The sequence below is a fragment of the Oreochromis niloticus genome, linkage group LG5 (assembly GCF_001858045.2).
Source record: "Oreochromis niloticus isolate F11D_XX linkage group LG5, O_niloticus_UMD_NMBU, whole genome shotgun sequence".
NCBI classification, from domain to species: domain Eukaryota; kingdom Metazoa; phylum Chordata; class Actinopteri; order Cichliformes; family Cichlidae; genus Oreochromis; species Oreochromis niloticus.
In genome coordinates this window covers 13,611,212-13,627,403 of record NC_031970.2, presented here as the reverse complement: position 1 = coordinate 13,627,403, position 16,192 = coordinate 13,611,212, and the positions used below count along the sequence as shown (strand labels likewise).

The window sequence follows — 16,192 nt, the reverse complement described above, 5'->3', positions numbered from 1 at the left end:
CAAATCCCTCCTGCCTGATTACAAGTGCCAAGATTATGCTTTCAAGATTCCTCTTAAACAGTGAGAAGTGAACAAGTAACAGAGCTCACTCGCCTTAAATCCCCAATCACATATTGGCTGTAATGGTAATCTAGGTCTGGGCTTTACAAAATATGGAAGCAATACAAGCTACAATGGGGTGTAAATACGCTGCTAGAGAGCATGAGTGGGTTCAAATCCCATCACAGGCCTTGTGGGACAGAGCAAATTGGTGTGACATCATGACTCAATGTTAAAATCCTGGATAAATACTATGACAAAGACATCAACAGCTTCATCCCTTTTTCAGAGCAGGAAAGTTAAATCTTCATATTTCCAATTAAAGCTGCTGGTAGAACTGGTATTTGAAGTCCTGAATGTGGAATAATTCTCACTTTTTTAACAACTATTGTTTTCATTTTCATTACATTCTCAGTGGAATTGACCATGACATATTTGACTCCTGGATTACAGAATAAAGAATTAAAAATATACTCTTGCCATTAAATATAAAGTTTACTTGTTTACCTTTTGAACAGTGAATGTCCGTATGACATATTCCGCCAGTGGTTCAGTCTCTATGAGGGTCACCTTGATGTCTCCGTACACCTCCGTCTCATCAGGCCAGTAACGAACACACTTCACCTGGAAAAGATCGTTTTCATTGTCACTGTGTTTTAAAATATGCTTTACCTGGTGTTCATTATCACCCCGTGAGCATCAAGAGGCAGAGATGATACTGATTAGAAATCACTAGATGGCATCGCAAAGTAATTCAGAAGTGTGACTGGAGAAAACCTAGAGCTCCAGATAAAACAACATCACATATAACTAGATCACACATATATATATATAGACACACACACACACACAGATATACATATACTGTATTTACTTCTAATACACACATTTTTGGAGCTGCTTGGATGATAAACTCACCCTTCCCACTTCCACAAGGTTTGTAACCATGACGATTGAGGCTGAGTTTTCCTGCCACACCATTCTCCAGAAATCCCTCACCGTCTCTTGCATGGGCCCTGACACACACACACACACACACACACACACACACACAAGGTGTAAACATTTTGATACACATAAACAAGCACACAGACATAGGTGTGTAAATAAGCATATGTTCATTCCAATGCCACGTAAAAATGTCAGCACTGGTAGTACAGACCTTCACAAACACACCCATACAGACACACACATGTATTTGAACACCATCAATCCCAGATAGTAGTTTGGGGGTTTGAGGTAATGGGGTCTTAAATTTGTCAGGGGGGTTTTATACGGCAGTTTAGATTTAGGAGGTTGTGGTAATAGCCTTCCAGTCCGAGAGGACGACATTTACCAGGTGGCTCCTACACGCATACACACACACATACACAAATAGGATCACATGCACACATTCATATCTACACAAATGTGGAAGCACGCATTAGTGCTTCTCACACACACTTATCACGTCAGTTTAATTACCTTGTGTGGCGATGTAATGTCTGGGTCTATGGTACCCCTGCGAGACAGAAAAAAGGAAGCAATAAAAAAACATATCTCCACACTTTTGTCATATCCATTTTTCTCCTTATATTCTTTATTTTTCCTATCCAACATCCAAATTTCCTCTATTTTTAGCACATTGTTTTCCAAGAATTCTCATTCCTACTCGCTATTTTTTCCAGGTATAAATCAGTCTTCACTTCTCCCTCTATTTCGGCTGTTTTCCTTTTCACTCCCCCAAAGTTAGATAGTGTTAAATTTTGCATTTTTAAGCAAAATATACTAAAAACTTTCTCCCTTATTCTTTCATTCAGTTTTTCCCAATTGTGTTGCCTTTTCTTCACTTCATTTCTCCTCGTTGTTAGTCATCTTCTCATTCATTCATCATCTCTCTCTCCTTCTTTGTCTTGTCTTCACGTTCAGTTTTTTCCATGTTTTATCCTTCATTGTTTTCCAGCCACTAAATTTTCCCTCTGCTGGATAAAAAGACACCAGTCTCCAACCAGCGATTATTTCTCTCTCTTGTCCCATCACGATTCCCTATAAGATGGATAACCTTGTTGAGATAAAAGCATTTATCACTTTCACTTTGCCATTAGAATCACTTTGTGAGCATGACGTTATCTTCACGGGGGGGATGTGTTTTAATTTTTCAATTCTTTTCTTTTCTTCTTAAGAAAAATTCTAGTCCGCGGAGACTGATTTTGTACCAGATTTATTAAGACTACCATTACAACAGTAAGCTGTGAGCAGGAGATTAAATCAATAACTGAAGCACAATACCTGCAGGGGAGAGACGGAGGGAGTAAAAATGGATGGATGGATAAGGAAAGGTAATAAGAGGGACACACAGTGGGAGGTGATGGAATGACTGATGTAATTAAAGGAGGAAAGGGTAAACAAGGGGGGGGGGGGGGGGGGGTATGTTTTCCCCCTTTTTATTTTTTTATGTGCCCGTTGGCGAAGGAATGGAGTCCAAAGGGGGAAAAGAAACAACACTGATGGTTTTATCTGCTGTGGTAACCTTAACTGAGGACCTGATTCACTGGTACAAATTTCAAGCAATATTGTTTGTGTGCAGATGCAGGTGTCTGCGTCTGGTTTAAAACTAAGAATATGACATCATCCATACTATTGACTGACTGACTGACATCCATACTATTTGATATCCAAGGCATCCACACAGGAAGAGACTATTACAACCTGTGAGCACGCAATGTCAATGAAACTCACATAAAATAACTATTTGTGAGGCAAAGGGGGTGGTTTCCAAGTTAGACGTCTCTCAAGTTTCAACCAAGCGATAGAAGCAGCTACCAACAGGAAAAAATACTACAGCTGGCATATGATGAAGTTGTAAATACATTAGAGGGTTTCCTACACAATCATCACAAGACGTACTCATAAAGACTGTATACGCAGTATGAAGGTGTCACCACAGTGTATTTATGTGTATTTTTTTCTCATCTCTTTTGAAGGGTGAATAATTTATTTCCAAATTTGGTTAAGGACTAGGGAATGAGTCTCAGTGTTTGGATCATCACTACAATGTATGTGTGCATGTGTGTGTGTTTGAGTGTAGTTGTGTAAACACTCACGTCAATATAATTGGCATTGATGTAGTCAGAGTGGGGGTCTCCATCCAGCAACTGCAGTCGGACTCTGGTGTGATCGTCTGTGGGATCAGATAGCACAAAAATACAACAGGCCTAAAGTTACATTTACCCACAGATCGGAACAACTAACTGACTGGAGGGGGAACTAACTAACCAGGCCCAAGGTTATGAGTCCAAACAACAAATGTAAGTGCACTTTTCCTGTTGCTGTTGCCTGTTCTTTGTAATTGTTGATGGATCAAGTTCTGTCTCCTATTAATAGTCAGCGTTGGCTTCTTTTACCTGAGTAGTTAACCTTTAGTTAATCTTGACTAAGCAAGATAGCTAAGTGAAATTGTGTCATCCAGAAACACCAAACATCCTCAGTTCCCTTGGTATAGTTTTATTTAGACACTTCATTTCAAATGGTTTTTTCCCCCACTTTAGTTCATTTGGTCTCAGAGCAGTTCCATTCAGATGATCTGAATGGGTATGACAGAAGCAAACACATAAAAGTATTAAAGTAACATTTTGTGCATAACTCCCCAGTGCAGATTTATGACAAATATCATTTGCATAAGTCAGGATGATGGGACAAATTCTGTTTCCATTACTTGCTGCCTCTGTCAGCAAATGCTGTTGCATTTACTACCAAATGACAAGCAACACAGATTTATTTGTCTCACAGGCCTTTTCGGGTACTATGCAATGATTCCTTTTAGTTGTAAAAGCTGTTGAACAAATTGTTCAAATGAAATGTCTACTGGACCATTTGCAAACAGTGACATGTGATCACCGAATGAGAAAAAAAGATGGCTTTGGACTTCTCTTCTGCTTTGAAATAGTTGCTGGAATAGCAAAATCAACAGAAATTGTGGACATAATCCAGAGCTAATAGTTCAAAGTGCAAGCTGCAACAGTACTTCTTCATAGTAATGTGACCCAGCAGGCACCATTTGTCAATAAAAGCTGCAATCCATCCTCCTTTTCTATAACCGCTTGGATTTTATCCACGATTTGCATGACTGTCTGAAGATCGCTAATGGTAACAGTGGGATGCAGAGTCATTTCTTTGGCAATTTCTCACATGTAATATGTGTAAGATACATCTTAGTTGGTCTCGCTGGGATGAGTCTTCAGTGATGTTTCTGAAGTCATGAGGTGTTTTGGGTTTTTCAACATCAGACGCCCTCGCACAGATCAATTTCCAACTTACATCCCACCCATGGATTAGTCCATGGGTGGCTGCTGATAGGACATTTTTATTTCCAATTCCTTACTATTAGCGTATCTGTTTTTGTGTCCCATGAGACTTATATCTCCTCTTCTCCATCAGTCATGGTTGTTAGAATGGAACTCCTTGTCTATGTTGTTTGTTCTTCCTGCTTCTTCAGCATGTCAGCATCTCCTGTTTTCTGCAGGTAGGTCCATTTTTTTTGACAATGACAGTACGTGTCCAGAGATGGCACCGTTTTAAAAACAGTTAAAAGAAATCCAAGTAGAGAAGTATTCACATATTCAAATAACACAAGCACATATACAAGCACAAGTTGTTACATCTCAAGGAGTTTATGGGTCTGGTGTGTTGAACCTTTACAGTGAAGGTTCAACACACCAGACCCATAAGTCCCAAAAACCTTGATAGTAAATTGATGATCACGAGACTATTTTTACAATGTATAACAATTTTAATATATCTTTTAATCTCAGAAAATATCTGTAATAATCATAACAGCAGAACCTCTCACCTCACTCACTGTTCACCCTCATTATCCAAGTCCATGTCACCATGATGAAATTGGTTTGTTTTTTTTTCTTTTTGAGTGTCAATTATTTTGTTCTTGGCTGATAATAGCTATCTATAGCATTGGGACACATATGAGTGATTAAGTGTAATGGGAGGCATTGATTTTTTCTTTTTAAACTTAGTTGTAACATAGCAACAGCAGGTAATTGCAGATGATGGGGACAAATAAGAATAATTGCACTGCTTCTTGAAAGTTTTTAATTTTTAGAAAAAAAATGGTAAATGTGAGATATTACAAAGAAAACAAGGAGACAAGAGCAGAAGAGAGGTAAAAGTTCTGTCACGTGTAGTTGGCAAGTATAAGATAAAGATAAATAACATGTGGAATGTTGTTACCGTTCAGTTTATGAAATGGCATCTCATTTCTGTCATCCTGGTCATCATCCTAGTCTAATATGACGCACATGTTTGGTTGCTGACCAGCCTAGACTTCGGAACCGTGGCAGCAATACGTGGGATGGAACAATGTAACAACGTAGCAACTGAAACCATGAATTAAACTTCTAGTATTTCTGCAGGATTTATTTTTTACCCATTTTGAATTAAGTTGGTAATTGAAATTGTTAATTGTTAAATTGCTTCAGAAACAGAGCTTTTATGTTAGCAGATCTACTGTGTGGTTGATGACTCATGGCTTCAATGGAAACCATTTTCTCTGTGTTTATAGAGTTGCATGGGAGCAATCATTATGTTAAAAAGGCGTTAACATTTTTTTTGTTTTGATGACTATCTTAGAATTGATGTGTGAATTTTCCATTCATGGCTGGCACAAAATGAGGCCTGCAGCGGAGTAAACATACTCAGAAGTAGGATAAAATTGCAGAGACCGTTGACTTGGGAACATTTTTTAACAAGCAAAATCATTTGGAATATACAACATGTATTTGGATTTTCTGTAATAAGGATGTTGCCAAGCAGCTGAACAATATCCTGGAAAGCATAACAGTGTACTATTTATTTAGATGACATTAAAGCTGATATGATTTTTTTAACTACTTTTTAAATTAAGAAGTGAACAAACGCCATTTGTTGATAAAGATCATAAAATGGGTCCAAATCTTCAGTGAGAGCTAGGACTTGTGGCTAATTTGCCCATTTCTAGTGGTTCTGACAAAAGAAAAAAATAGGAAAATAAAGATCCGTACATTTTTCTTAAATTCCTATTCAATTACAATTCGAATGAGCCAAACCCATCTCTGATTCAGCAAGTGACCAATCTATTGCAGGGCTAACAGAGAGAGATCAGTGTGTCCATGTCCAGCAAGTTTGAGCTTACACCATCAAAGTTTTTAATATTTTATTGTTTCATTAATCATTGCTGTAAAAAATTCTTTACAGTCTCCAAAATGTAAAAATGTGCAGTCTGCATGCTGAATTTTAGAAAAACGTGAATATTTTAGCAACTAAAATGTGTCATAGCTCGCATCTATCACCTAGCACCTTATTCTGAAAATTTGACATCACATGGACAGTCATTTTATATCATTTTTAAATGCAACAAAAACATTCGGTAATTTTAATGGTGATTCAAAGTTCAAGTACCAAAAAAACATCACAAATAGCCCATTGCAGAATGATCACACAGCCTATTAAGTATGTGATTCATACTTAATAGGCTGAGCTAGCTTTATTATAAGGCTCAGATATGCAGATGAGCTATGGTGCTCCAAGCACATTTTTTTTGGTAAAACATTTCTCAAAAATTGTGCTTTTAATAGCCAGACCATGGTGTAGATGTATTTAGCTGAAGTTGTTAGCTCTCAAATGGAATCAGTTGCTGGCCAACCTTTACACCTGTGATTAGCTGTTTATCTATGAGCTTAGTGCAGTCTCAGTAATGTTGAGAAGCTGAAACTTTGGAATTTAAACTTTCATGTAGACTCTCGCAGACATTTGTTTCAGTGCAGACAAGTAAATATGAAAATAAATGTAAATATGAAAGCAAATACATCTTTGATTGTACATGCTTTTGCTGATTTGTTTTTTATTTTGTATTTTTTTTGCAGAAATTAGTGACGATTTAACGAGAAGAATGTGGGCTCGGCATACGTAAACATGCTTTAGACTGAGCCTGTTCATTGATTATATTGTACATTAGACTGTTTTAGATTAGTTTAGATTTATATGTACTATTTAGCCTGCGTGTATAACATGGTGACTGAACAACAGAAACTAAATAAACTAAATAAAGTGACATCTTGTGTAAAGATCTACAAAATGCTGCACTCGGGGTTATCCCGGAATTCTGTTGCATCCCTTGGCCAAACTACAATAACAATAACAATTACAGAACTAAGAGTTTCATGATCACTTAATATGAAAAGACGACCGCGTAGAAAGGTCATGACCGTCAGTAGAGATTACCCCAGGACTGCATTAAAACGGCCACTGCATGTATGACAAGCCTCAACTGCAGACTATTCATCCACACAGTCAGGTAATGTCACTGAGTTAAAGCACAGAATAGGGTACAAATTCTTAGAATAACAATATATAACACCTTGATTATCACTTTTACGATCACCTTGAGGAGAATTATTTGTATGACTGCTATCAGAGTAATTTTGCAGCTCTGGCTGGGCAGCAACAATGATGGCAGCATGACTCCACTCTGCTGGTACAAGATTCTGTCATCAGCTATCAGCGCACTCACACTCACGCTCTCAACTCTCTCACTCTCTCAGTCACTCACTCAAACACACACACACACACACACACGCACACACACAAATACACAGCATGTAAAAACAAACACAACAGGAGGTAGTCTGCCAGCCGTCTGCTCGTTCCCTCTCTGTCTTTTTCTTACTTGTCTTCTCCCTCTTTTACTCCGTTTCTCATCTGCCTCTTCGATTTCTATTCCTCCTTTTCTCTGCTGATCCTGTCCATTTCTGTCTACCACCTCCTCTCCTCACTTCTCCCCCTCCATGGTCTTCTTTCAGCTACCTGTCTCTCCTCCCCCCCTCTCTCTCTCTCTCGTTCCCCATGCCATCTTGCTCCTTCAGACAGCAGTAATTACGCAGGGCTAGTGTCAGAGGCTGTCATAACACAGGAGCCACTGATATGAGGCTGGAGGAAAGAAGGGAGGGGCCCTTCCCACTAGCCTGCACGGGGAGGGGAGCTTCTAATTGGGCTCAAATAGCAGGAGGTACTGGCTTGAAAACACTACAGATGTGGACATGGGGCACGGGCTTGAAAAGGCTGATGGGGTGTGTATCATTGAGTGTATGAGTGAGTGAGTGGGAGAAAGAGAATTGTAGACATCTTTTTGTTAGTATGATGCATACATGCAGGAGCAACTGATTCTGAAAGCAAAAGAAAGTCTTTTGTTAGAACCAAGACAACCTCAAATACACACTTCAATGATTACATTTGCAGTCACAGATTTTACAGATATTTGTAGTTTTTTTCCTTTTCATTCATGTGCATGTAAAAGGTTTGCACAATTATAAAACCCAACAACTAGGCGAAGGAAGTCATTTTTACCCAACAACAACACATTTTATTAGATGAAATGCCCTGTTTGTAATTTAGGCTTCAGTTCTTTACCAAATCTACATTCATTTCTATTACGCGAGCATAATAACCAACTAGTGGCTAATTTGCTATTGTTCTCAAATAAGAATGCCTCTTGCACATGGCTAAACTTCTGTGGGTAAAATCCAGATTTTGTAAGCAATCGACACTTCTAAGGCAGCACTTCTAGCATCAGATCAGACTGTGCTTTTCTGAAGAAGGAGGCAAAAGTTTTTCTGACAGAAGGATGATGGTGTTTATGTACACTACGAGCATGACAAAAGCATTAGATGCGCAAAATAAAATAATGAAATTGTGAAAAATATGTGAACTTTAACTGTAAAACTAAAACCTCATGTTCATGCAACTCAGGCAATAAGAACCTAATACTAAATCCAGTATTATACAAAGTCTTAACTCCAATATAAAAATGTGTAGTTGATCAAGTTTTTCTAACTTACATCTAGATATGGATGGAGACATAAAATATAGAGAAGATATGTGCACTCAGCCTCATGTTGGTGTCTGTAGCACTGGAGTAACAACAAAGTCATCAGACACTGTGGTGTCCAAGGGCAAAGTGTCACGAACCCATTACTCATTAATGAGCTCCACTCTTCTGCTGAGTCGCCCTATCTTCATAACCTTGCAACTCCCCTTTCTACTTTCCTCTCTTCTCATCTCCTCTCTACTCTCTGCTTTTAGTTTGGTTCCATTTTCTGTCTCATTTTTTCTCTTTTATTTTCAAAATCTTGCCATTATTCCAGCAGCCACTGCCAAAGTTTTGTTTGGGAGGGCTTGTTAACTTGTAAGGAAAAGGGTAAACAATATAGACTTCTTGTTTTTTTTATCTCTAGCAAATTTACCAGGGCAGGAGAGAGCTGTAATTTGGAGACATCAGATCAGATTGTATGCACTGAGAGCGTGCACATGGGGGCTGTACACAAATAAAATGAGCAGGAGCCACCAGCCCTAATGACTGCTATTGTACCACAGCAAACACAAGCAGCTGTTTTTTGCTCTCTTCTATAAATCAAAGGTCAAGATACATTTTTTTATTACTTACCACCAAAAGTAAGACCCATGAAATATACTGCAAATATCAGCAGGGGATAATCTATGAAGTCATTATTTTCCAGTTTCATGAATATATTGCCCTTTTATTGCTTTAAAAGGCCAGTGACCACCCTAAATTGTTCAGGCTTGATGAGGCAAAAAAATTATTCAGGTTATATAAGGCCACCCACCACTGAAAACAGTACCTCTGCTGTGCATGGTCTAACCTGAAGCACATTTGGAAACTAGAATAAACACATATCAAGATCACACATCATCGCTTATGAATATATTTAAACTTTCAAAGTTCTTTTGTCTTTTAAAACAGCAGCTCTCACAGACGACCCTGAGAATATTGCATTCTACAAAAGAATGGAACATTTTCTTCTGATATTTGTATCCAGTAAGTGAGTTTTTTTGGTTTCTTTTACCTTCACTAACTCTGAAACAAGTCATCACACATAATTTGATCATGATATAATTTGGTTCAAAATTACAATTTAATTAAATGCCAATCAAAACGCACAATCTTGGACTGAATAGCCATGTGATTAATTTGGGAAAATTAATTCAGTTAAAACAGATGAGACTCTTCTTTCTTGTGGGTTTGTTTTTGTTTTAAAGACAGGAGGACAAAGTAATTACTGAGTTATTCATATTGAACAAAACTTTAAAGATATTACATTACGGTCATTTGAGCATATGAGTTAGTAAAACCCTCTATACTGGCTCTTTAATATTCCAGTGTCTCTCCAGCTGCTTGAAGAGAGCTAAAAAATATAAAAGATCTTGCTCTTTGAGAATAAAGAGCGTTACGCTTCAGTATGCCCATTAGGTTATATTTTTCAATGCTGGAGAGATAAAGTGGCACTATTACAGACGAGAAGCATGATGGGAAACTTCTGCTACATTCCATAAACCCTTTAGAAATAATATCCCCTTTCCCTTTGATTCTTCTACTTCCTGTGATGATGATAGCGGTCAAGGGATCATGAGTATATGGAGCACAATGTAATTGCTTTACCTGTTTGACACTCAAATACTTAAAAGGGAATTAAAGAGAACCCTTAAGGTTATTTAGTGATATTACATTTTCATAAAAAGCAAAAGCAAATCAAACAAATGGTTTAAAACAAAGTCTAACACTTTAACACGACAAGTTACTTGTTAATTACACTGCTGAAAACAGGGAAACCTGTTAGGAATTATGTCCTCTTCAACAGATTGAACTGAGAAAAATACAAACATGCTCACAGTAGCAAGTTGAAACTGCTGAACAAGATGTTTTACTCTTCTATCCTCTCCTTCCTTCCCTTCCCTCTCCTCTCTTCTCTTCCTCCTGCTCTTCTCGCCTCTCTTTTCAGTAGCTACTAAGCAGGGATTGTGTCTGTCACAGATATACTTAATCAGTTAACTCCCTATGGAGCTCAACTCACTCACGGAATACACTCCGCTGTCAGACCGGCTCAAGGCATTAGGGAATTTAATAGCATGTGTGATTGAGTCTAAGTGTGTATATGGGTTAGAGAGAGACTGAGCAGCTTCTAAGTGTGTGAACATCCGTCTTCCCTTTCTTCCTTAAATGTTCTATGTTCTGGTAATTTTTTTGGGATGTATCCTGACAGGTTTGTGTATGAGCTTTTTAAAAGCAAATTTCAATAGGCTTTTTTGTGCTTAAATTATGTATTTGTTCCACTGTCAGCAACTTATGCATGTGTGTACCTCAGCATGGATGGAAGAGTGTGTGAGTGTGTTGGGGGGTATTATAGTGTGTAATAGCCTATTAAGACCAGAGCTCCCTGCAGCTGATGTGTCAAACAACACAGAATGCTGTCGACTTACACAAATACACACAAACACAAGCCTCGAGATGCTGTTTCCAGCTGTTTAAAGGCTGTCAGGTGCAAAAAAGATAGAGGAGAGAAAGATGGAGGAAGGAAAATCAGCTTTAAAGTTGGACATGGTTCAATAAAGAGTGATATAACAGATGATACATCAGATGTGGAAGAAATATATCTTGCAACCATGTTGTCCATGGGAAACATAAAAAGTGCACCAGTCAATAACAGTTTAGCTAGTTCATTAAATAAGCTAGCAAGAAATCAAACATGTATATGTATTTAAATTTAGAGAATTCAGTCTTTGGCAATTTCTTAAGTTCTGCATCTCTGCTATTAAAAATAAATAAATACATTTTAAAATTTAAGAACCATACCTGAAGATTTGATTCTCCAACTTCCCTTCAAGGCTGCTTTAAGATTGGCTGGTATGTTTAAACTGCTCCCCGAGAGTCATGTTTTCTGCAATGCATGCTGGATGTGTATACACACAATCACACACAATCACACACACACTCTTTTGCAAGTCTTCCTTCACTACATGCATGAATCTTCTCTGCAATCGCCCTCTTTTCCTCATGCCTGGCACAGCTCTATGTCCAGTATATTCACTCTCTCTCCTCTGCATATATGCAAACAAGTCTCTCAAACATCATCTTGAAACCACTGAAACTGAATTGTGCCAATGATCCGGTTCATCCTGGTCACTTCCAATGAAAATCTAACTTCTGCAACTTTGCCATCTCAAGCTCACCATCCATCAGGTCTCACTACCATCTTCTAAACCAGGGGTCCCCAATCCCAGTCCACGAGGGTCGGTGTCCCTGCAGGTTTTAGATCTCACCCCGGGTCAACACACCTGAATCACATGATTAGTTCATTACCAGGCCTCTGGAGAACTTCAAGACATGTTGAGAAGGTAATTTATCCATTTAAATCAGCTGTGATGGATCAAGGACACATCTAAAACCTGCAGGGACACCGGCCCTCGTGGACTGGGATTGGGGACCCCTGCTCTAAACTTTCCCTTTTACTCTCATTGCTATCTTTCCATCACAAATCACCCCTGACACTCACTTCCACCCACTCCACCACCCCTGGCTCTTTTCATCACCTCTCTTTGGGTACTGTTCATCCCTTTGGACAATTGACCTAATTTAAACTCACCTTCACTACCTCTGCTCCTTGCATTTCTAACTTTCTCCTTCTCATTCCCACCCATTTATTCTGTGTTGCTTATACTTTCATTCCTCTTCTCTCCAATGCATACCTCCATCTCTTCAGGCTTCCACCTTCTCCTTACTCTCGTTATAGATTACAGTGTCATCTGCGAATATTGTAGTCCACAGAGACTCCAGCCTGACCTCATCTGTCACCTTGTCCATCATCATGGCAAACAATAAGGGGATCTGATCAGAGCTGGTCCCTAATGTAATCCCATTCACACCTTAACCCATCTGTCATTCTGATTGATACCTGTAGTGCTTTCTCACTTTCTCAAGCCGTACTGCTGCTCACTAACTGTCACCTCTACCTACCTACAACTCTTTCCCATAGCTTCATGGTATGGCTAATCAACTACATCCCACTATAGTTACTGCAGCTCTGCACATGAGCCTTGTTCTTGAAAATTGCCACCAGTACACTATTTTTCCATTCCTCAGGCATCCTCTCTTGAGTAAGAGATTGTGTTAGAAAATCTGGTCACAAAGCCAAATGCAGTCCCCCCTAGACATCTCTATACCTCCACAGCAATGTCATCTGGATCAACCACCGTTCCAGTCTTCATTCTTTTCTCAACTGCTCTCACGTTCTCCGTACTAATGCACCGCACTCCCTGAATCACTAACTTTCCTCCTTCTTTCTTCTCTTATTTTCTTCATTCATCAGATGCTCAAAGTACTACATCCATCTTCTCAGCATGCTCTCTTCACTTGTTAGCACATTTCCATTTCTGTCCTTAATCACTCTTATCTAGTGCACATCTCTCTGCCTTGCCAACTTTACAAGTCTGTTTGTCCTTCCTTGATATCTAGCCCTTACAAGACACTCTAAGTCTTTTCCTTTGTGACCTCTCTCTTTGCTGAAAGCCTAGTTTACATTTACTCAGTCTAGTTTTTTAATCTCCCCGACTATCCCACATTTTCTTTTCTAACATGTTCCTTTGAATACTTTCCTATATGGCCTCATTTCAACACCCGGTCTCCTTCTACTCTTCCCTTTGTCCAGGTGATACTCCGAACTTTTACTCAGCAGTACAGCTGTACTTTCCTAGTCATCTGGTAACTAACTCTTCCCTACCACCCAGAGCCTGTCTCAACTCCTCCCTGAAACACCCTTTTTCACCCAGTTCCCTCCTCTTCAAGTACTTGTTCACCACAGCCACTTCCATTATTGGCACAAAGTCTGTCCTTCTGCATTTCTATCTGTAACACCATGTCTACCTATAATATATGTAAAAAATCCCCCAAAATTGTATTTCATAATAAACTCTTGCAAACAAAGGAAAAAAATCCATCTTTTTGAAAACAGTATAGATGTTAATAATTATTGTATGTTTAACAGGGGTTATCCACAGTTTTGTTAAGACTGTCCCACCCATTAAAGAGGACATGGGGTACATCCGGACGGCTGCACATAAGTGGTCCGCAGGTGCGCATTCGCTGTCAAAATAAAAGACACGCACCAGATAAGATCCAAGAATACGTGCTTCTTTTGCAGTGGAGGAACACCAAAGTAATTGCTTACGGAGCTTGCTTCTTCTACATCTTTAAGAGTTCTGAACAAATGTCTGTCCTCCTCCAGAACATCTTATGTACGCAAACGCGTGTTCCAACTTCTTATCTGGTGCGCGTCTTTTATTTTGACAGCGAATGTGTACCTGCAGACCACTTATGTGCAGCCCTGGCTATATACATATATATGCTACAATCATTATAGTAAGATCTGTAAACCCAAAAATTAGCTGGATTTCCCCTTACATGAAATACTGCATAGGTCCAGTGTGACACAGCTGATGTCTTATTGAAGCCCATGTTGCTTTGAGAGTATCCATCAACATTTTTGACTCAGATATTAATGTTATTCTTGTCAATACTCTACAGATTGTCTGTTGGGTTCAGTTTAGGCAAGCTGGCTAGTTAGTCAAGCAGCATGATCAGCAAACAATCTGGTAGTAGCTTTGGCACAACAGCTACATAAAGCTTGACACCATATTGAAACATGCCGCCACCTAGATGGCGCCACTGATTTTGGGCTTAATAAAACCAGGTGGACCAACTCCCACCAACACCAGCACATGACATGGCACCCCAAATCATCACCAAGATTAAAACTGTAACTTCATAGTAGATTTCAAACACCTTTGATTCTGTGGCACCTCACTCATGCTCTAAACTTTAGGACATTGATTCCAAAAGAAAGGCAAAGTTCACCTTAATCTAAAAAGAGGACTTTGGACAGCTGAACATTTAATTATCTTTCTTCTTTCCAGGGAAGACACTTCTGATGTTGTCTCTGGTTCAGGTGTGACTTAATATTAGGAATGCAGACATCCTGAAGACATCAGTGTATCGCAGCTCTTGATGCACTGACACCAGCCTCTGTCCAATCCTTGTTTAATTCTCTCAGGTTCTTTAAAAAACAACTTTTCCTATAATTCTCTCAAGGCAGTGATCATCCCTGATGCTTCTATGGTTTTTCCTGCCACACTTTTCCATTCCAGTTCCAGTTCATTCCAGTTTAATATGCTTTGATACAACACTCATGCCACCCATTTAAACAATGACCCTCTGTGGAGCGTGCCAATGATCACCATCTGAACAGCTGTCAAGTCAGAGTCTTCCCCATGATTATGGTTACGTGTGCTGAAGGAAACCAAGAGATAAATGCTATTTACAATTTTTGCTTAGCAAATTTACTAAAACTTGAAATGAAATATTTGATCAGTTGTGGAACTGTTTTTATGATTTTCTATACACCATAAACAATCAACAATAAAGGTTTGAAATATTTCACTTTACAAGAAATAAATATAGAATATATGAAAGTCTACCAAGTTTAACAATTTTGTGAGATGCACTGGTATGGTTGTCTAGACAGCAGCACATCTCATTAAATCTTATTCATTCATCAACAATCAATTATCACACACTGTCAATGATCACAGCTCATCATTGTTAGCTATCAACGAGTATCAAACTGTCAACCCCCTGACGTTTTGGAATGATGAAATATAATCACTCATAATCCTCCACCTTCTAATTAAAAATACAATCATTGGTGAAACCATTACTTCAGCATCTCTTTCCACTACCTGATGATTTTGGGGGATAAACAGCAATCATTAAAAATCAGCATCAAATTTCTACATGTTTTGTGATTACCATGTCATTGTTACCCCCCACTGCGTCTGAAGAGGAACAATGATTAACAGCAATCACCTTCAACAGTGTCAATAATACTGCCGCTGGCATTAAAAATCAGACTAATTATTAGCGTTATTTGTGCGCATCCCTCCTGGTGGGAGCTGCAAAAGAAACCATTTCATCCTTTGGTAGCTCCGGGAGTCTTCTAGGATAAGCTGAAGCTGGTTTTAAGTAGCACATTAATACCAGTGGTTAACACTGGCTATTGTAAAGAACTTTGTAAAGGACCGCACTTAGTGAATTTATCTAAAGTTGTTAAGGTCTACCATTCTAACATCTGTTTCTAAATATGACTTTTTTTTAAAACATCACAGGTTACTTTTGAAATAAGAATCCGTTTGCAAAATGCTCGTCATGAGAAAAGAAAGAGTTTCTGAAAAACACAAATCAAATTCATCTTACTGTACGTCTGTGGGTGGAATAATACTG

General features: G+C 38.7%; 1 protein-coding gene across 14 annotated transcripts in view; it reads right to left on the bottom strand.

The window, feature by feature from the left end:
- The window catches only part of ptprt (protein tyrosine phosphatase receptor type T), a 294,849-nt gene that overhangs the window by 25,268 nt on the left and 253,389 nt on the right, over nucleotides 1-16,192 (bottom strand). For 10 of the 14 annotated variants that reach the window (XM_025907164.1, XM_025907166.1, XM_025907170.1 and 7 more), the window contains 4 exons: nucleotides 3,123-3,208; nucleotides 1,504-1,540; nucleotides 958-1,055; nucleotides 547-663 (listed from right to left, as the gene is read on the bottom strand). In XM_025907164.1, coding sequence (XP_025762949.1) covers nucleotides 547-663; nucleotides 958-1,055; nucleotides 1,504-1,540; nucleotides 3,123-3,208 — 338 coding nt within the window. The remainder of the gene's footprint in view (nucleotides 1-546; nucleotides 664-957; nucleotides 1,056-1,503; nucleotides 1,541-3,122; nucleotides 3,209-16,192) is intronic. The other 4 variants (XM_025907169.1, XM_025907167.1, XM_019359144.2 and 1 more) reach the window with 1 other exon arrangement.